The 14,711-nt window shown below is 44.4% G+C and overlaps 1 protein-coding gene across 3 annotated transcripts in view; it reads left to right on the top strand.

Moving 5' to 3' along the window:
* AGBL2 (AGBL carboxypeptidase 2) overlaps nucleotides 1-14,711 on the top strand; it is a 71,870-nt gene that overhangs the window by 11,423 nt on the left and 45,736 nt on the right. For all 3 annotated transcript variants that reach the window (XM_078148670.1, XM_078148671.1, XM_078148669.1), the window contains exons 4-9: nucleotides 2,725-2,859; nucleotides 5,307-5,405; nucleotides 7,232-7,417; nucleotides 8,484-8,591; nucleotides 11,756-11,906; nucleotides 13,878-14,660. In XM_078148670.1, the coding sequence (XP_078004796.1) occupies nucleotides 2,725-2,859; nucleotides 5,307-5,405; nucleotides 7,232-7,417; nucleotides 8,484-8,591; nucleotides 11,756-11,906; nucleotides 13,878-14,660 (1,462 nt within the window). The remainder of the gene's footprint in view (nucleotides 1-2,724; nucleotides 2,860-5,306; nucleotides 5,406-7,231; nucleotides 7,418-8,483; nucleotides 8,592-11,755; nucleotides 11,907-13,877; nucleotides 14,661-14,711) is intronic.

Genomic DNA, 14,711 nt, shown 5'->3' with positions numbered 1-14,711 from the left:
CTTACTAGCTGTGTGACCCTAGGCAAGTCACTTAACCCCAATTGCCTAGCCCAAAAAAAAATGTTTAATTTTAGGTAATTAGAATTGTTCATTTTATCTTCTGTGATTTTGTCTATCCTCTGTTTAGTCACGAACCTATCCATAGTTGTAAAAGTCATTTTCTTCTTTGCTTCTCTATTATGTTAATGATGTGACCTTTTATGTCTAAGTCATGCATCTCTTTGGAGCTTATCTTGGTATATGGTGTGAGACGCTGGTCTGTACCTAATTTCTGCCAGACTGCTTTTCATTTTTCTCAAACATTTTTGTCAAATAGTGTGGATGGGGAGGTATTTGGATTTTGTGAACTCTATGCTAATATGTTTGTTTGCTTCTGTATGTTGCATACCTAATTTGTTCTATTGATCATCGCTGGGGTTTTAAGAGGCAGAGGTGATAAGGGCATTCCATGTATATAGAACATAACAAGTAAAGGCATAGAGGTGAGACAGCATAGGACCTGGATGGGGGATAAGGGAGGAGTCTGGTTTGGCTGGAGCATAGCACATGTGCAGAGGAATAGCGTGAGACAAGCCTAGAAAGGTGGAGGGGCGTCATATTCTGGGAAGTCTTGAATATGAGGCTAAGGAATTTGATCTTCATTTCATAAATGATAGGGAACCATTAAGCTGTTTTGAGCAAAATCATTGGGGAAGATAAGGCTAGTAGAAGTCTGAAAGGTATTGAAGGGCTAAAAGAGGAGGGGCAGCAAGGCCAGCTAGATGGTATGTAGTAGAGGAAGACCTGAACAAGGAAGGTAATATAGGGAGAGAGAGCAGGATAGACTCTCAGGGTCAAAACTTTAGGAATGACAATTAATTGGCTGGAGAAGGCAAGGGGAAAAAAAATCAAAGAAAACACTTAAGTTCTGAACATAGGTGACGGGGGTATAATGGTGCCATTAACAAAAATAGTAAAGTCAGAAGGAAGAGAACAGGTTTTTGGGAGGAATTGTATTCAATTTGGGACATGCTTAATTCCTGTAAGCTGTTTAAGATGTTGGACTGAAACAGGAGAATGGTTAGAGCTGTAGTTGTTGATTTATCGTTCATATGTGTTGAGATTTGGCAGTGAAAAGGGGAGATGGTCAGATTGGCTAACATGGCAGAACAGGACAATGATAAATGTTGGGAAAGATGTGGGAAAATTAGAACACTAATGCATTGTTGGTAGGGTTGCCAACTGATTCAACCATTCTGGAGAGCAATTTGGAACTATGCCCAAAGGGCTATAAAATTGTGCATACCCTTTGACCCAGCAATACCACTTCTAGGTCTGTATTCCAAAGAGATCATAAAAATGGGAAAAGGACCCACATGTACTAAAATATTTATAGCAGCTGTTATTGTGTTGGCAAAGAATTGGAAATTGAGGGGATGCCCATCAATTGGGGAATGACTGAACAAGTTGTGGTATATGAATGTAGTGGAATACTGTTGTGCTATAAGAAATGATAAACAGGCGGACTTCAGAAAAACCTGGAAAGACTTGTATGGTCTGATGCTGAGGGAAATGAGCAGGACCGGGAGAATGTTGTACATAGTAACAGCCACACTATTAATCGATGACTGACTTTGATAGACCTGGCCCTTCTCAGCAATGCAAGGATCTAAGACAACTCCAAAATCTCACAATGGAAAATGCTGTCCACATCCAGAGAAAGAACCATGGAGTCTGAATGCAGATGGAAGCAGACTATCTGCTCTCCTTTTCATTTGTTTTGCTTTATTGCTTCATTCTCATGGTTCCTTCTGTTAGTCCTAATTGTTCTTTACATCATGACTAATGGGAAAATATGCTTACTGTGAATGTATAAGTAGAGCGTATATCAGATTGCACGTGGTATTGGAGGTGGAGAGGAGAGAGAGGGGGAGAAAATTTAAAACTCAAAATCTAATGGAAGTAAATGTTGAAAACTAAAAATAAATAAGTTCATTATTTTTTTTAAATTAAAAAATAAAGGTCAAAAAAAAGAAGAAAAGGAAAGATGGAGTAGATAGAGTGTGGGGGAAAGGACTTTTATTTTAGGGTTGGGAAATTCATTTATATGCAAATAGGAAGTAGCCAAAAGGGCAGAGGCTGAGCAAACAGGAGAGAGGGATTAATTGCTGGCACGAAGTCCTGGAGGAAGTGAAGAATTAACCTTGGCAAGGAATAGAGAGATGAAATACAGAGAAGCTCAGAAGTAGGGAAGAGAGGAGCTGCAGGCGCACCTGGAGGATGCTCCATTTCCTCAGTGAAGGGGAGGCTGGTTTTTAACTAAGACTATGGAATATTTGGAGGAGTGGAGAGCAGGGAGGGAGATGAGGAAAGAGGAGTTGCTGTGGGGAATGAGAATAGGTACCATTTGTCAGGTAGATTGTAGAGAAAATTCAGCATTGGGAGAGAAGTTAGACAAGGTTGATCTCTGTGATCTCCAAGTTTGTAGGGTGACAGTGGGCCCCAAATGTTTTCATGTAAGCTCCTCCCCATAGGGCCATCATCAAGAATTAGGGGAGGTGGAGCTTTAGATGTTATCCCCTATTCTTCTGCCAGATAATTCCATGAAGAGTGTGAAATCAGTTTGGAATGTTGGCAAGGCTTTAATTCTACTGGTAACAACAGCAGGGCTATTTCTGTCATACTACGCTTAAGTTTGTCCTGTGATGAGTGTTTCAGCCCTCTTAATTAAACATTTGCTTTTAGCTCAGGGTGATGGTTTACCAAATGCCACTAAACATCAGCATACGTGGGAGAGGTCTCCGCAGTACCTGTTCAAGGGAAATTTCCGGAAAAGAAATGATTTGAAACAGGATACATTGCAAGAGGAGAAGCTGATATGTAAGTAGTAAGGCATGAGTGTGAGCCATGCCTCTCTCATCAGGTTCCTTGGGGCCTAGAGAAGTAGTTGAGGTCAACTGCTCTGTCGATCCAGCAGTGTGGCCCTTGTTCTGTAGTACTGGCTTGCCATTGCCAAGAATTTGGAAAGCAGGGCTTATGAGAGGGCTGTTTGTCTTTGTATCTCTCCCATCCCTTCAATGCACAGAGGTGATGCCGACTTCTTGAACACTGTGCCAGTGTGACACTTAGATTACAAATTCCAAAGGAAAACAAATTCCCATATTGACCATATTCAAAAATATGTTTCTCATTCTGCACATTAATTCACCTCTCTGTCCTAAATCAGAATTACTTTTCTTTATAATGTATTGTGATTGTATAAATTCTTCACCTAGGCCCCTTCACTTCAGGCTACATCAGTTCATTCAGATCTTTCCAGTTTTCTCTGAAATCATCCATTTCATCATTTCTTATAGCAAAATAATATCCTAATTACATTCAGATACTCTAATTTGTTCAGCCATTCTCCAAAGGTGCACAATCCATTAGTTTACAGGTTTTTGGTACTCCCAAAAGAGCAGCTATAAATATTTTCCTCTTTCTTTCATCTCTTCAGGCCTAGTTATGGTATTCCTAGGTCAAAGAACATACACAGTTTAGTATCTTTCATAGTTTGGACATAGTTCTAAATTGCTTTTGAGAATGGTAATGCTTGAGCTCCAGTCCTATGTTACCTACTGCCTTTGGAACTTCATGAGCTGCATATCCCATTGACTGGCAGCCAGATGGTGCACTGGATAGAGTGCCGGGCCTGGAGTCAGGAAGACTCATCTCCCTGAGTTCAAACCTGGAAGGAAATGGCAAACCACTCCAGCATCTTTGCCAAGAAAATCCCAAATGGGATCACAAGGAGTTGGACATGATTGAAAAGACTGAAGAAAAACAACAGATATTCCATAGACATCTCAAACTCCGCACATATAAAACAGAACTCATTCTCTTTCCCCAAAACCCTTCCCTCCTCCAAATTTCCTTATTATTATCGAAGACACTATTGTTTTCCCTATGACCCAGGCTTAGAATCTTGGAGTCATCCTCCATTCCTCACTCTCACTCCACACACATACGGGCTGTGGCCAAATCGTGTTGCTTCTACTTTAACATCATCTCTCATGTACGTCACTCATGCAACCCTGATGCTGCTCCAGGCCCTCATCACTCTCTTGAACTTCTACCTTATAATTCATCTCCCTGGCTTATGTCTCTCCCTACTCCATTCCATCTCCACTCGCCTGCTGAAGGGATTTGCCTTAAGCCAAGGTCTGACCATGTCTCACACACACACACACACACACACACACACACACACACACACACACACACACACCCCGCTCATGAAGTTCCTGTGGCTCCCTGTTACCTCTGGGATCAGATAGAAAGTACTTTCTGGCATTTAAGGCTTTTTGCAACCCAGTCCCTTCCAACATTTCTGGCTTCTTATACTGTTCCCCTCTATTCACTCTGTGTTCCACTTACACTGGTCTACTTACTGTTCCTTGAATATAACACTCCTCCTCTTTCCCTGTGAATTAGCTATCTCTGCCCTGTGCTGGGAGTGTTCCTCCTTCTCACTTCTGACTCTTAGATTTGCACGCTTCCTTCAAGACTTGGCTCCAAGTCTTCCTCCTACAGGAAGGCCTTTCCCTATCCCCCTAGCTTCTAGTACTTTCCCCTCTGAGACTACCTCCCATCTCTTCTGTAGGTATCTTGTATCTAGTTATCTCTTCTCCCATTAGATGGGGAGCTCCTTGGGGACAGAGACTTTTTTGTCTTTATTTGTATCGCCACAGCTGAGCACAGTTCTTGGCATGTGTTCAGTCATTTTTCAGTCATGCCCAACACTTCATGACCCCTACTAGGGGTTTTCTTGGCAGAGATACTGAAGTGGTTTGCCATTTCTTTCTCCAGCTCATTCACAAATGAGGAAACAGAAGCAAGCAGGGTTAAGTGACTTGCTTGCCCAACGTATTCAGCTAGTACACATCTGAGGCCGGGTTTGAACTTAGGTCTTCCTGACTCCAGGCCTGGTGCCCTGATAATATGTTTATCGATTGATTAGCGGTTGATAAAGCCATTGCTGGTCAACTGCCTGTAAATTCAACCAGGGACTTAGAGAAAGCAGTCCAGGCAGGTTTGGAAGTAATAGTCATGTAAGAATAGTGAGCAAGAAGGAGAGACCCAAGTGAGGGAGCAGGACAGGTAAAATAATCGCTTCATCATTCAGCAGTAATTACCTTGGTCATTAGCCTGGGTAATCATGATTTCACTGTATGTGAGATGCGTTTGGTTCAGGAAAGTACTGGCGATGCTGTTTCAGAGAGTTTGTTGAATTAGATAACTTTTCTTTAATTTTTAAAAAATTAATGTAATCATCTCCTCTGTGCCAGGGAACTCGTGTGCCTCGCCTACTGCTGGGCTCATCTCCCGCATGGAGACAGCCAATACATGGTTCTACAAACCTGCATCAACTTCATTTTCCCAAGATGGTAAGTTGAAAAGTCTAGCTAAAAGAAAACTTTGACTTGAATTTGTAATATTTAAATTCACCCAGATAACTTACAGTGGGGAGAAGAAGGTGTCTACTAGTGTAAATAAGTTTTGTTCAGAGTATAAATGAGGTTATTGCTATCCTTATTTTGATTAGCTAGACAATCAGTTAGAATGGTTAGAAAAGAAGAAGGCCAGGCCTTATGTCTACAAGTCATGCCTGTGATGTAGATAGGGCACTCACCTCCCAGTGACCCCTGGTGCCAGGAAGCACTGGTATTATCACCCCCATTTTAGAGAAGAGGAAGCTAAAGCTCAAGGAAGTTACCACACAGCAAATGAGGGCAGAGGTGGCATCTCACCCCAGGGTACCTGCCATAAGAGGAATGGGAGGGAAAAGTGGTGAGTGGTTGGAGTCAACAAAGATAACTGCTCATTGACGAGGGGCTTGCCTTAGGACCATAGGATCCTAGATTTGGAGGTGGAGGGAAGCTCAGAAGAGGAAACTGAGGTCCAGGGAGATTAAGTAAACTGCCCGAGGTTAAACAGTTTTAGTAAAGGTCTAAGGAGAGATTTGAACCTAGGATTTCTGACTACAGAGCTATGCTTCCTTCTATTTTACAGTACCTTGTTTATCTTTCATGTCTGCTTAGGCAAGAGAGGCAGTATACTCTAGGATGTGGCCTGTGTGACTTGGCAAGTGGGTAGCTCTTTTTTAACATAGATTATTTTTTAAATGAATGAGTTCTCTTTTAAAGAAATAATTCAGTTGCGTTTTACTTATGTATGCCCCTCAGTAGAAAAAAAAATCCCCACTCTCCTTTTTGATGCTCATAAATGAGTAGTAACTCAGCACTCTGTTTTTAAAATATATAGATGAGGAATTACATCTGTTGCAAGAATGTTTAGGGTCCTTGCTAACCTCTGCATGAAGAAGCCAGCATAGGTTACAGACAGATAGATACACTGCAGTCCTTTAGCCACACAAGACTGTGACATACCCCATCAGTAAGTGACGGACACGTGTGACTCCCAGTTCCAAAGATGACATGTATAGTCTCCCACAGCTACAGGACCCAGAGTTTGGGTAAGGTCTGGTAGATTGTATAGACAGGAAAAGATACATTTTTAGCAAAAGAAAAAGGATTTTTAAACTGTTATGAAGGCTTTCGCATCCACTTACACCAGACCAAAGACAACCCTGTCTTCTTGTTAAGCTCCTACTGTGTGCCATATTAGATGAAATAAAGAGGAGTGGGTGAGTTCCTAGGAACAGTTCAGAGTTCTGTGAATCTTCTTTTGTCCCACTGAAGTGATTGGGGAAAGAGAGGTACTGCAGGATACCTGTGGGACCTTTGTATGACATCAAACATAGCACATTTATGTTCTCCTAAAAATCTACTTTTGACACACGTGAATACTGAAGGAGGAGTCAGATAAGACAACTGGTGGCGCAGTGGAGAGTCAGGAGGACCTGAATCCAAGACCAGCCTCAGACACTAGCTGTGTGACCCTGGACAAGTCACTTCACTGCTGCCTGCCTCAGTTTCCTCAACTGTAAAATGGGGATAATGATAGCACCTACCTCCCAGCGAGGATCAAATGAGATAGTATTTGATAGCATAGTGCCTGACACATAGTAGGCACTATGCGAATGTTTATTCCATTCTCTCCCCCTAATAGGGGACCTAGAAAAACATTTCTATGCTAAGATTTCCATATCCTTTATAGAAAAACACAAGCCACTGAACTGTTGATATTTTCAGGATTAGATCTCTCAAGATTGGGAAGAAAACCTTTTACGTAGTCCCTTTTTCTTTCACAGGTTCCCATTTGTTGGATACCCCACTTTTTAAAAGCAACCAACTGCTCTTTGATGAGTTTGGTGAAGGAAACCCACGCCTCCGAGAACCCCGAAATCTCTTTGCTTTCTTCTCTAACGATGGGTTTCTACAGGCTCCACGATGGCCCATAGAATGTGAAGTCATCAAGGAAAATATTCATCACATTGGTAATCTAATGTGTATTGCTACTTCCTGAGTTAGTAGTAATGGACTTCTGTTAATTAGGGGTAAGAGCTGGTAAGTTCTTCTCACTTAGAGGGGTCACCACAGGTCAGAAGTAAAAGGTTATCATTTATCTAGAGGTGACCTGTCTATATGTCAAGGCCTGTTACTTAATTTGTATTGGGATCTCCTAATATAGAAATTTCCTCCCTCGATGAAGGCCAGAGGCTCCAGTAACTTAGGGAGTTGTCTTAGGGAGGAGTTTGGCACAATGAGAGGTCAAGAGATATGCCCGGGTCACACACAAAGTGTTCATCAGAGGCAGCAACTTGAACCCAGTGCCTCCATATTCCAAAGCCATTCTTGGCCCACTTTGCATACTTTTTGTGTGACCAAGTTCTGGTGAATTGATTCATATTATTTCCAGCTCACATGTAACTGATAATAAACCAGAATACAAATTTATTCATTGAGGGAGGGGGATATGCCTTTCTGTTCTCATGTTATATACTCATGTTAGTGTTCACTACGCAATGTTTGCCCTTCCCAGGATCACTGGGAAACTGACCTGGGGATCAGATAGTTGCTTCGTCCACTGGGAAGGCAAAGCCAGGAAGGTTGGATGGCCCAGTGGGGTCGGTATTTCCCTGTGGAGTTCAAGCACTCCTCACATTCTACACCATATTCTGGAGCTGACTTCCAAATTAACACCACCTCGGCCCTCTCAGTCCTTGCTATGTCTCTTGGTTCCTTCTAGAAATCCCTAAGAGCCCTAAAGTCTTCTGAGAAATGCACTTTGAGCCTCCATCCTACAAGTCAATTCCAGTGACCAGGCTGATTTCCATTCTTGTCCTTGTGTCCCAGCATCCTTTACAGAAGGAGAACAAATAATACCACGAGTATAAGCTGCCAAGGGGAATACTTTGGAAGGGAGAAGAAGTCTTTGTTTTGGCTCTGGCAGAAATGATCAGAGTAATTTTGGTAGAGTTTTGCATACTTTCTGCTCTTTCTGCTGTGAAATGTCCTGTAGGTAATTATTGACGGCATGTTCCTATGGACATCTCCTTTCAGAATGGGTCCCATCCAAGCCTGAGTATTTCTATCAACCTACAGGAAATGAGAAGGTGCCGGAAATCGTCGGAGAGGGAAAAGGCACAGTGGTCTATCACGTTGAGTCAGGTATCCTCATTTTCCTCAAAAGGGCTTCATTGTGACAGTTAGAGAAATCTGTGATCACATATGTGAAAAGCGAATGAAGTATCTTTTGGTGACCAGATTGATCGAGAGTGCTGATATTTGTGGAAGGTCAGCCTCGGTACTTTCACTGTTCTGCAAAAAAATTGGTGGTGGTGGTGTTGTTATTATTTGATTCTAAGCCAGTACTGTGGCTTCCTCCTTTCTACAGCAGATCTCGCTGGAGCTGCCTCCAGGGAACCTGCTCTTTCCATTTTTCTACTCAATCACTGACACTACCTTTCATCCTCCCTTTCCCCTCCCTTCTCTTGGTGGTCACTTCCCAGTGTTCTATGAGTTTTTAGAAGACACATCAATATAGTTTTACTTAACATGTTTCTAAAGGGAAGATAATTGGTGGGGATGATTAGGAAGTGATTATTGTGTTAAGAGAACATGTATAAAATATGTATTTTAAAAACAAAAATAAAACCCATCAGTACTTCAGTGGAGCTGTAATTTCACTGCTGGGACTACTCCCTAGAGTGATGCAGATTTCAACTCATTCTCTCACATTCTCATCTTGTGCCATTCATGAGCATGGCCTTCCACAGAAACCCCTAGAGCACATAGCCGGCATGCCAGAGCCTTCCCTTAAGTCACTTAGCATGCCAGTGGCTCTAGGCCAGCTCGGGGTCTGGTCATCTCTCGTCCCTTGCTCTTGTTCCAAGACTAGCTTGCCTCTTTTTTCGGTCATTCTTTCCTGGATAGTCCATTTCCGGGTGTTCCATTCCATACCTTGTGGGCAAGTCTTCAGGCCTAATAGCAGCTCTAAGCACAGGTAGCGTGGAGGGGCCAGATGTGCCAACTTCCCTGGCCCATGCTCCGTCCATGTTTATCCATGTTTACAGTTGCCTCGGGTATTCAATATGAATCACCATTGATCTTTTGGGGAACTGCAGTTTGGATGCTTGGGAGATCAGGATGCCCCCTGAGTTTCAACCCTATCCAGCACCCAAAGGATACAGCCAAACTTCAGTGAATCTGTGTTTGCTTTGCAGATGGCAGCCCATCTGTACTTTCTCATTCTTTCTGTCTGTAGCTTTCGCATAAAGCCTGCACAGAGGAGCTACTGAACACTTAGACAAGCTCCCTTTAGGTGTATACGTTCCGTGTGTGCCCGAGCAGAACTTGGCCCATCTGTCCAATATCCCCCGCTCTTATTGTTGCAAGACCGCCCACCGCCTGTGCCGCCCATGAGGATGGCTTTCATGCGACATCTCACACGTGTCATTGTTGACGACACACCACAGCCTACGCCTAGCACGTCAGTCAGGCTCGATCTTCTTTGCCTCACCTCCAGTTTTGGTTCTTCTGTGATTGTGCTATTCCGGGACTTGAAGGCACATAGCGTTACAGTAAGACCAGCCCAGGGGGTGGCGAAGCCTCAACCAAGCAGGCAAGCTGGCGGCAGATGAAGGTCAGCCACAGAGGGGAAGGGACTTCTCCCTCCTCCTTCCCCCCAATCAGACGTGGCAAGTGGCAGCAGAGAAACTCATCCAGCAGGAGGTGCTACAGCTAGCACAAAGCAGGCCAGAGGAGAGAGGAGGCCCGGCAGGCATGGCGCCCAAAAGAAGCAACAGGAAGAGAACCCAAAAAGAGAAAGGACAGGGCCCTGCGTGCCGAAGCATGCGTTGCTTTGGCCACGTTTGTTGCCTCCACGTGGGCATCTACGAGGGTATTCCATGCACGTGTCCACTGCTCACACGAGTGGCCCTCAGGCTTAGGGGGGAATGTTTGGTTTACAGTTTGTGCTACACCATTGTAGTAATGCTCTGAGAAAATTGTGTCAACTGGCTAACTATTAAAGGTAAACACTTGTGAGCTCTAATTTCAGGAGTACAGACCCACAGAGTACCATGAAACTGAGATGGCCAGCCCTCAGGGACCCAATCCATGAGTGTCAAGTTGCCACACCACAAGTGTAACCCCACTACAACTTCCTGGTAGATTATAATCTTAATCCCTTCCCAGTCTCCACTAACCTCCCTCCCTTCCCCTTGCCAGCATATCAAGGGATAGACACAGTAGCTCCAGAATTCATGACCAGGTGGTTAAGGCTTAAGATTCTGTGCTGCAGAGAGTGCCTGGGGGCAAGAGAGAGAACTTCTGACCCCTTGGGTCAGGCAGTAGGCCTGTGAAGACTTTTGCCTTAGCTCTGGGGTCATTGGGGTCCTGCCGAGTGTCCTGGTTTTAGGGAGATTTAGGGCTTTAGGGGCAGTACCACTCCCCAGGGCTTTTCTTCTTCACCCCCCACTCTGACCAGCAATGCCATTTTCCTTTCCAACTCTATTTATTCTCCCACCTCAGACAGCCTTGCCCCTCTTACTTTGCTTTCCTTTTCATACAACTGCCCTTCTCTTTTTCCCTATTCTAAACCCTTGCCATGAACCCCGCATCCCGGCAGAAGGTGACTCTCTAGGCTATGTGCTTATCAGTGTAGATTTCCCTTCCACGGAGGCTTCTCCTCTGCACCTTCTCCTCCCATCCAATTCTTGTCTGTGTTTTCCTGTAGCTCCTCCTTAAAGACTTTATCCTGGGTACTGGAGGCCTCCTTCCAATCCTCCCCCTCCCTGCCCCCCCCACATTTTTTAGTATTCAGGGCTACCAGCATATCATAGGAACCCCCCCATCTTCTGTCCCTTGTTCCTGCTATGTCAATGCTTCATGTGAATACAGGACTTTCTAATGATATGCTTGGTGTTATTATTAAAGACCTACTCCCATAGCCCAGAGATAGCCTGGCCTCTCAAAGCCTGTGCCAACAAAGCACAAATTGTCAGATTCTATCAAGCTAGAAAGACGTTGAGCACATCCCTCGTGACAGACTTGCTCTCTTTTTTGAGGACCAGCCTCACTAACATCAGACTAGCTCATCACCAAGCTTGGGTGCTGACCACTGAATTTTTTCTGGAGTAGGAACTCTCTGAGACTATCTGTGTCCCAGAGGGGCCATGAACTGTGTCAGCACAGGGAGTACCCACTGAGACAAAATCTTTGAACTTCGACCCTGACAACCAAGGCCATCGCCTGGATGACCATCAGCATCAGGGTTTGTGTAAGTAAAGACGATGACTTGTACCAGCTTCTCTATCTGTCCCTTTTCTCAGCCCCAATGGGTTCCTATTTCACCAGCTCCAGAATAGGAGGCAAACGAGGAGTGATCAAACAACTTTCTGTCAATTTGCAAGGACCAGAAGATGACACCCTGCTGTTTGAGTCGAGGTTTGAGAGCGGGAATTTGCAGAAAGCCATCAGAGTGTGAGTAATAATGAAAAGGAATTTCTGGAGGGGTATGGTAATTAGAGGGGCTGCCTGCTGAGAGTTGCCTCCAAGAGTGGGATGAGATTTGGGATTCACTGTGGAAAGAAAGGTAGAAATAAAAGGAAAAGCTGTTATTTGTCACATTTCCCAAGGACAGCACGCTACTGAGCTTCCTCCTTCTCCCTTAAAAAAAAATTAGAAGAGCAAGTTACTTCAGCTGCCATCCCCCACCCACCCAGCCAAGCTACAGATACATCCCTCATCTGAGCAGGCGGCTTTTCTCTCACTTCAATTTCCACCTCTGGGGGCAACTGTTTTTCATACTTTAATTCCAGTCTTCCACATTCTGTAGTCATTTCCCTATCTGTCCTCACGAAAATAGAAGCAAAGCAGGAATAAAGTCTTTCAGTTATCCCTAAGAAATCAAAATTACATAACACTAGTCTTAAATTTTCAAAGTAAATGATCCATTCATAAGTTATGAAACTCTTTTGAAAGGAGGCCCGGGCTCGAATCCTGGCCCTGCAATATGCTGTGTAACTCTCGTGAGTCAATCCAGGCTGGCGTCTCAGTGAGTCGAGACATGAACATGCTCACCTCTAATGTAACTACAAAATGTCCTAATATCATACAGACCACCACTGAAACAAAAAAGGATACCTCTGTCTGTGTGTGCTGGGGTTGGGGCTGCCAAATTCCCACAGTCTTACCTTAGGGAATTACAGAGTGCCTGGACTTCTTGCCTGAACCAGTCAGTCAAAGGCTTCAAGGCCTAAGCACCTCGATTCAATAAATTGAGGACTTTTCACACCTGGTAGAGTCTTTGATAGACTGATTTAATTCAAAGGTCTAGGCTCTCAGTAATTCTTGAAGTAGGGGAATTCATACTCATCTTCCACAAGGAGACGAGTGCTTCTACCTCACCACAGGCCCAATGGGTTCCAGCCTTTTTCTCAGTCTGCAGAATGAAGTCACACACATAACTGCAACACAGAAAACTGGCCTTGCCCAGAACTTCAAACTAATTGGAGTGACTCAAGGGAGTTAGGGTCTCTTGAGCTTTATACTGAGGCAGACAAAGGGAGCCTAAAGAGAGCCTTTTACAAATCTACCAGCTTAGAGTGAGCAGATCCAGGCACTTCCAATTTGCCATTCAGGAGCAGGGCGGATAAGGATAAACTGGGCCTGGAGAGTTACTTAAGGATTTGTCACCGTTCTAGCTGTATGTCCCTGGACCCCCTCCTTCACTTAGAGAAAGGGGCCAGGATTGGCCAGGCTATGCTACTTGGACACGTCAGTTAAGTTTTCTATGCTTCAAGGTTTTTTTGGTTTTTTTGTTTGTTTTTGTTTTGTTTTTTGGCTAAGCAATGGGGTTAAGTGACTTGCCCAGGGTCACACAGTTAGTAAGTGTTACGTGTCTGAGGCCGGATTTGAACTCAGGTCCTCCTGAATCCAAGGCTTGTGCTCTATCTACTGCACCACCTAGCTGCCCCATTCAGTTTTTCCAGCTGTAAAATGGAAATGATAAGTGTACAACCAACCTCAAAAGGCTGTTAAAAGTCTCAAATGAAATACTGAATATGAAATACTGTATAAATGGCAGGTCGTATTATGGGATAGACTTTCTTTTTCAAAAGACTATTACTATAACACCTACATGAAAATAGCCTGAAGACCAAGAGGAGTGAGTGGTACAGTCAACAGGCAGTCAGTCAAACATTCATTAAGCACCTACTATGAGCCAGGCATCGGGACAAGCCCTGAGGATACAAAAAACAAGTAAAACAAAGACAGTCCCTGCCCTCCAGGGCAATGGGTGGAATAGTAGACTGGTAAGTGGAAAACAGGACTGAGAGTGAGGAAGACCCGGGTTCAGATCTCACGCCTGACACTTCCTAGATGTATGACCATAGGTAAGTCACTTAACCTCCTTAGAGCTCGACCTTTCTTTGGTTTTCTCCCTTGCAGAGACACCTATGAGTACGAACTCACTCTGCGAACTGATCTGTATACTAGCAAGCACACACAGTGGTTTTATTTCCGAGTCCAGAACACCAGGAAAGATATCACATATCGCTTCACCATCGTCAATCTGCTGAAACCCAAGAGCCTTTACAGCACAGGGATGAAGCCTCTTCTGTACTCTGAGGCGGATGCCCGTACCCGGAGCATTGGCTGGAGGCGATCGGGAGATGAGATCAAGTATTATAGGAAAGGCGCAGAGGAGGGACAGCCCGCCTTCTACTGCCTCACGTGGACAGTCCAGTTTCCACATGACCAGGACACCTGCTACTTCGCTCACTTCTACCCTTACACGTACACGGATTTGCGGTATTACTTGCTAACAGTGGCCAACAATCCCGTCCAGTCTCAGTTCTGCAAGCTCAGAACTCTGTGCAGAAGCCTTGCGGGCAATACCGTCTATCTGCTCACCATCACCAACCCATCTAAGAACTCGGAAATGGCCACTGCAAAGAAAGCAGTCATTCTGAGTGCCAGAGTCCACCCTGGGGAGAGCAACAGCTCCTGGATGATGAAAGGATTCCTAGACTTTATCCTCGGAGACTCCCCTGACGCCCAGCTCCTCAGAGACATCTTCATTTTTAAGGTGGTTCCCATGCTAAATCCGGATGGTGTGATCGTGGGGAATTATCGCTGTTCCTTGGCAGGCAGGGACCTGAACAGGCATTACAAGACCATTCTGAAAGAGTCTTTCCCCTGCATTTGGCACACCAGGAACATGATCAAGAGGTGAGGAGGACAGATGCTCTCGGTCAGTCTTTCAGTACGCTCTGTAACCCA

The sequence above is a fragment of the Phascolarctos cinereus genome, unplaced genomic scaffold (genome assembly GCF_003287225.1).
Source record: "Phascolarctos cinereus isolate Bilbo 61053 unplaced genomic scaffold, phaCin_HiC Scaffold_9;HRSCAF=440, whole genome shotgun sequence".
NCBI classification, from domain to species: domain Eukaryota; kingdom Metazoa; phylum Chordata; class Mammalia; order Diprotodontia; family Phascolarctidae; genus Phascolarctos; species Phascolarctos cinereus.
The sequence above is the reverse complement of the archived record's forward strand: the minus strand, read 5'-3'. Positions and strand labels throughout refer to the sequence as shown.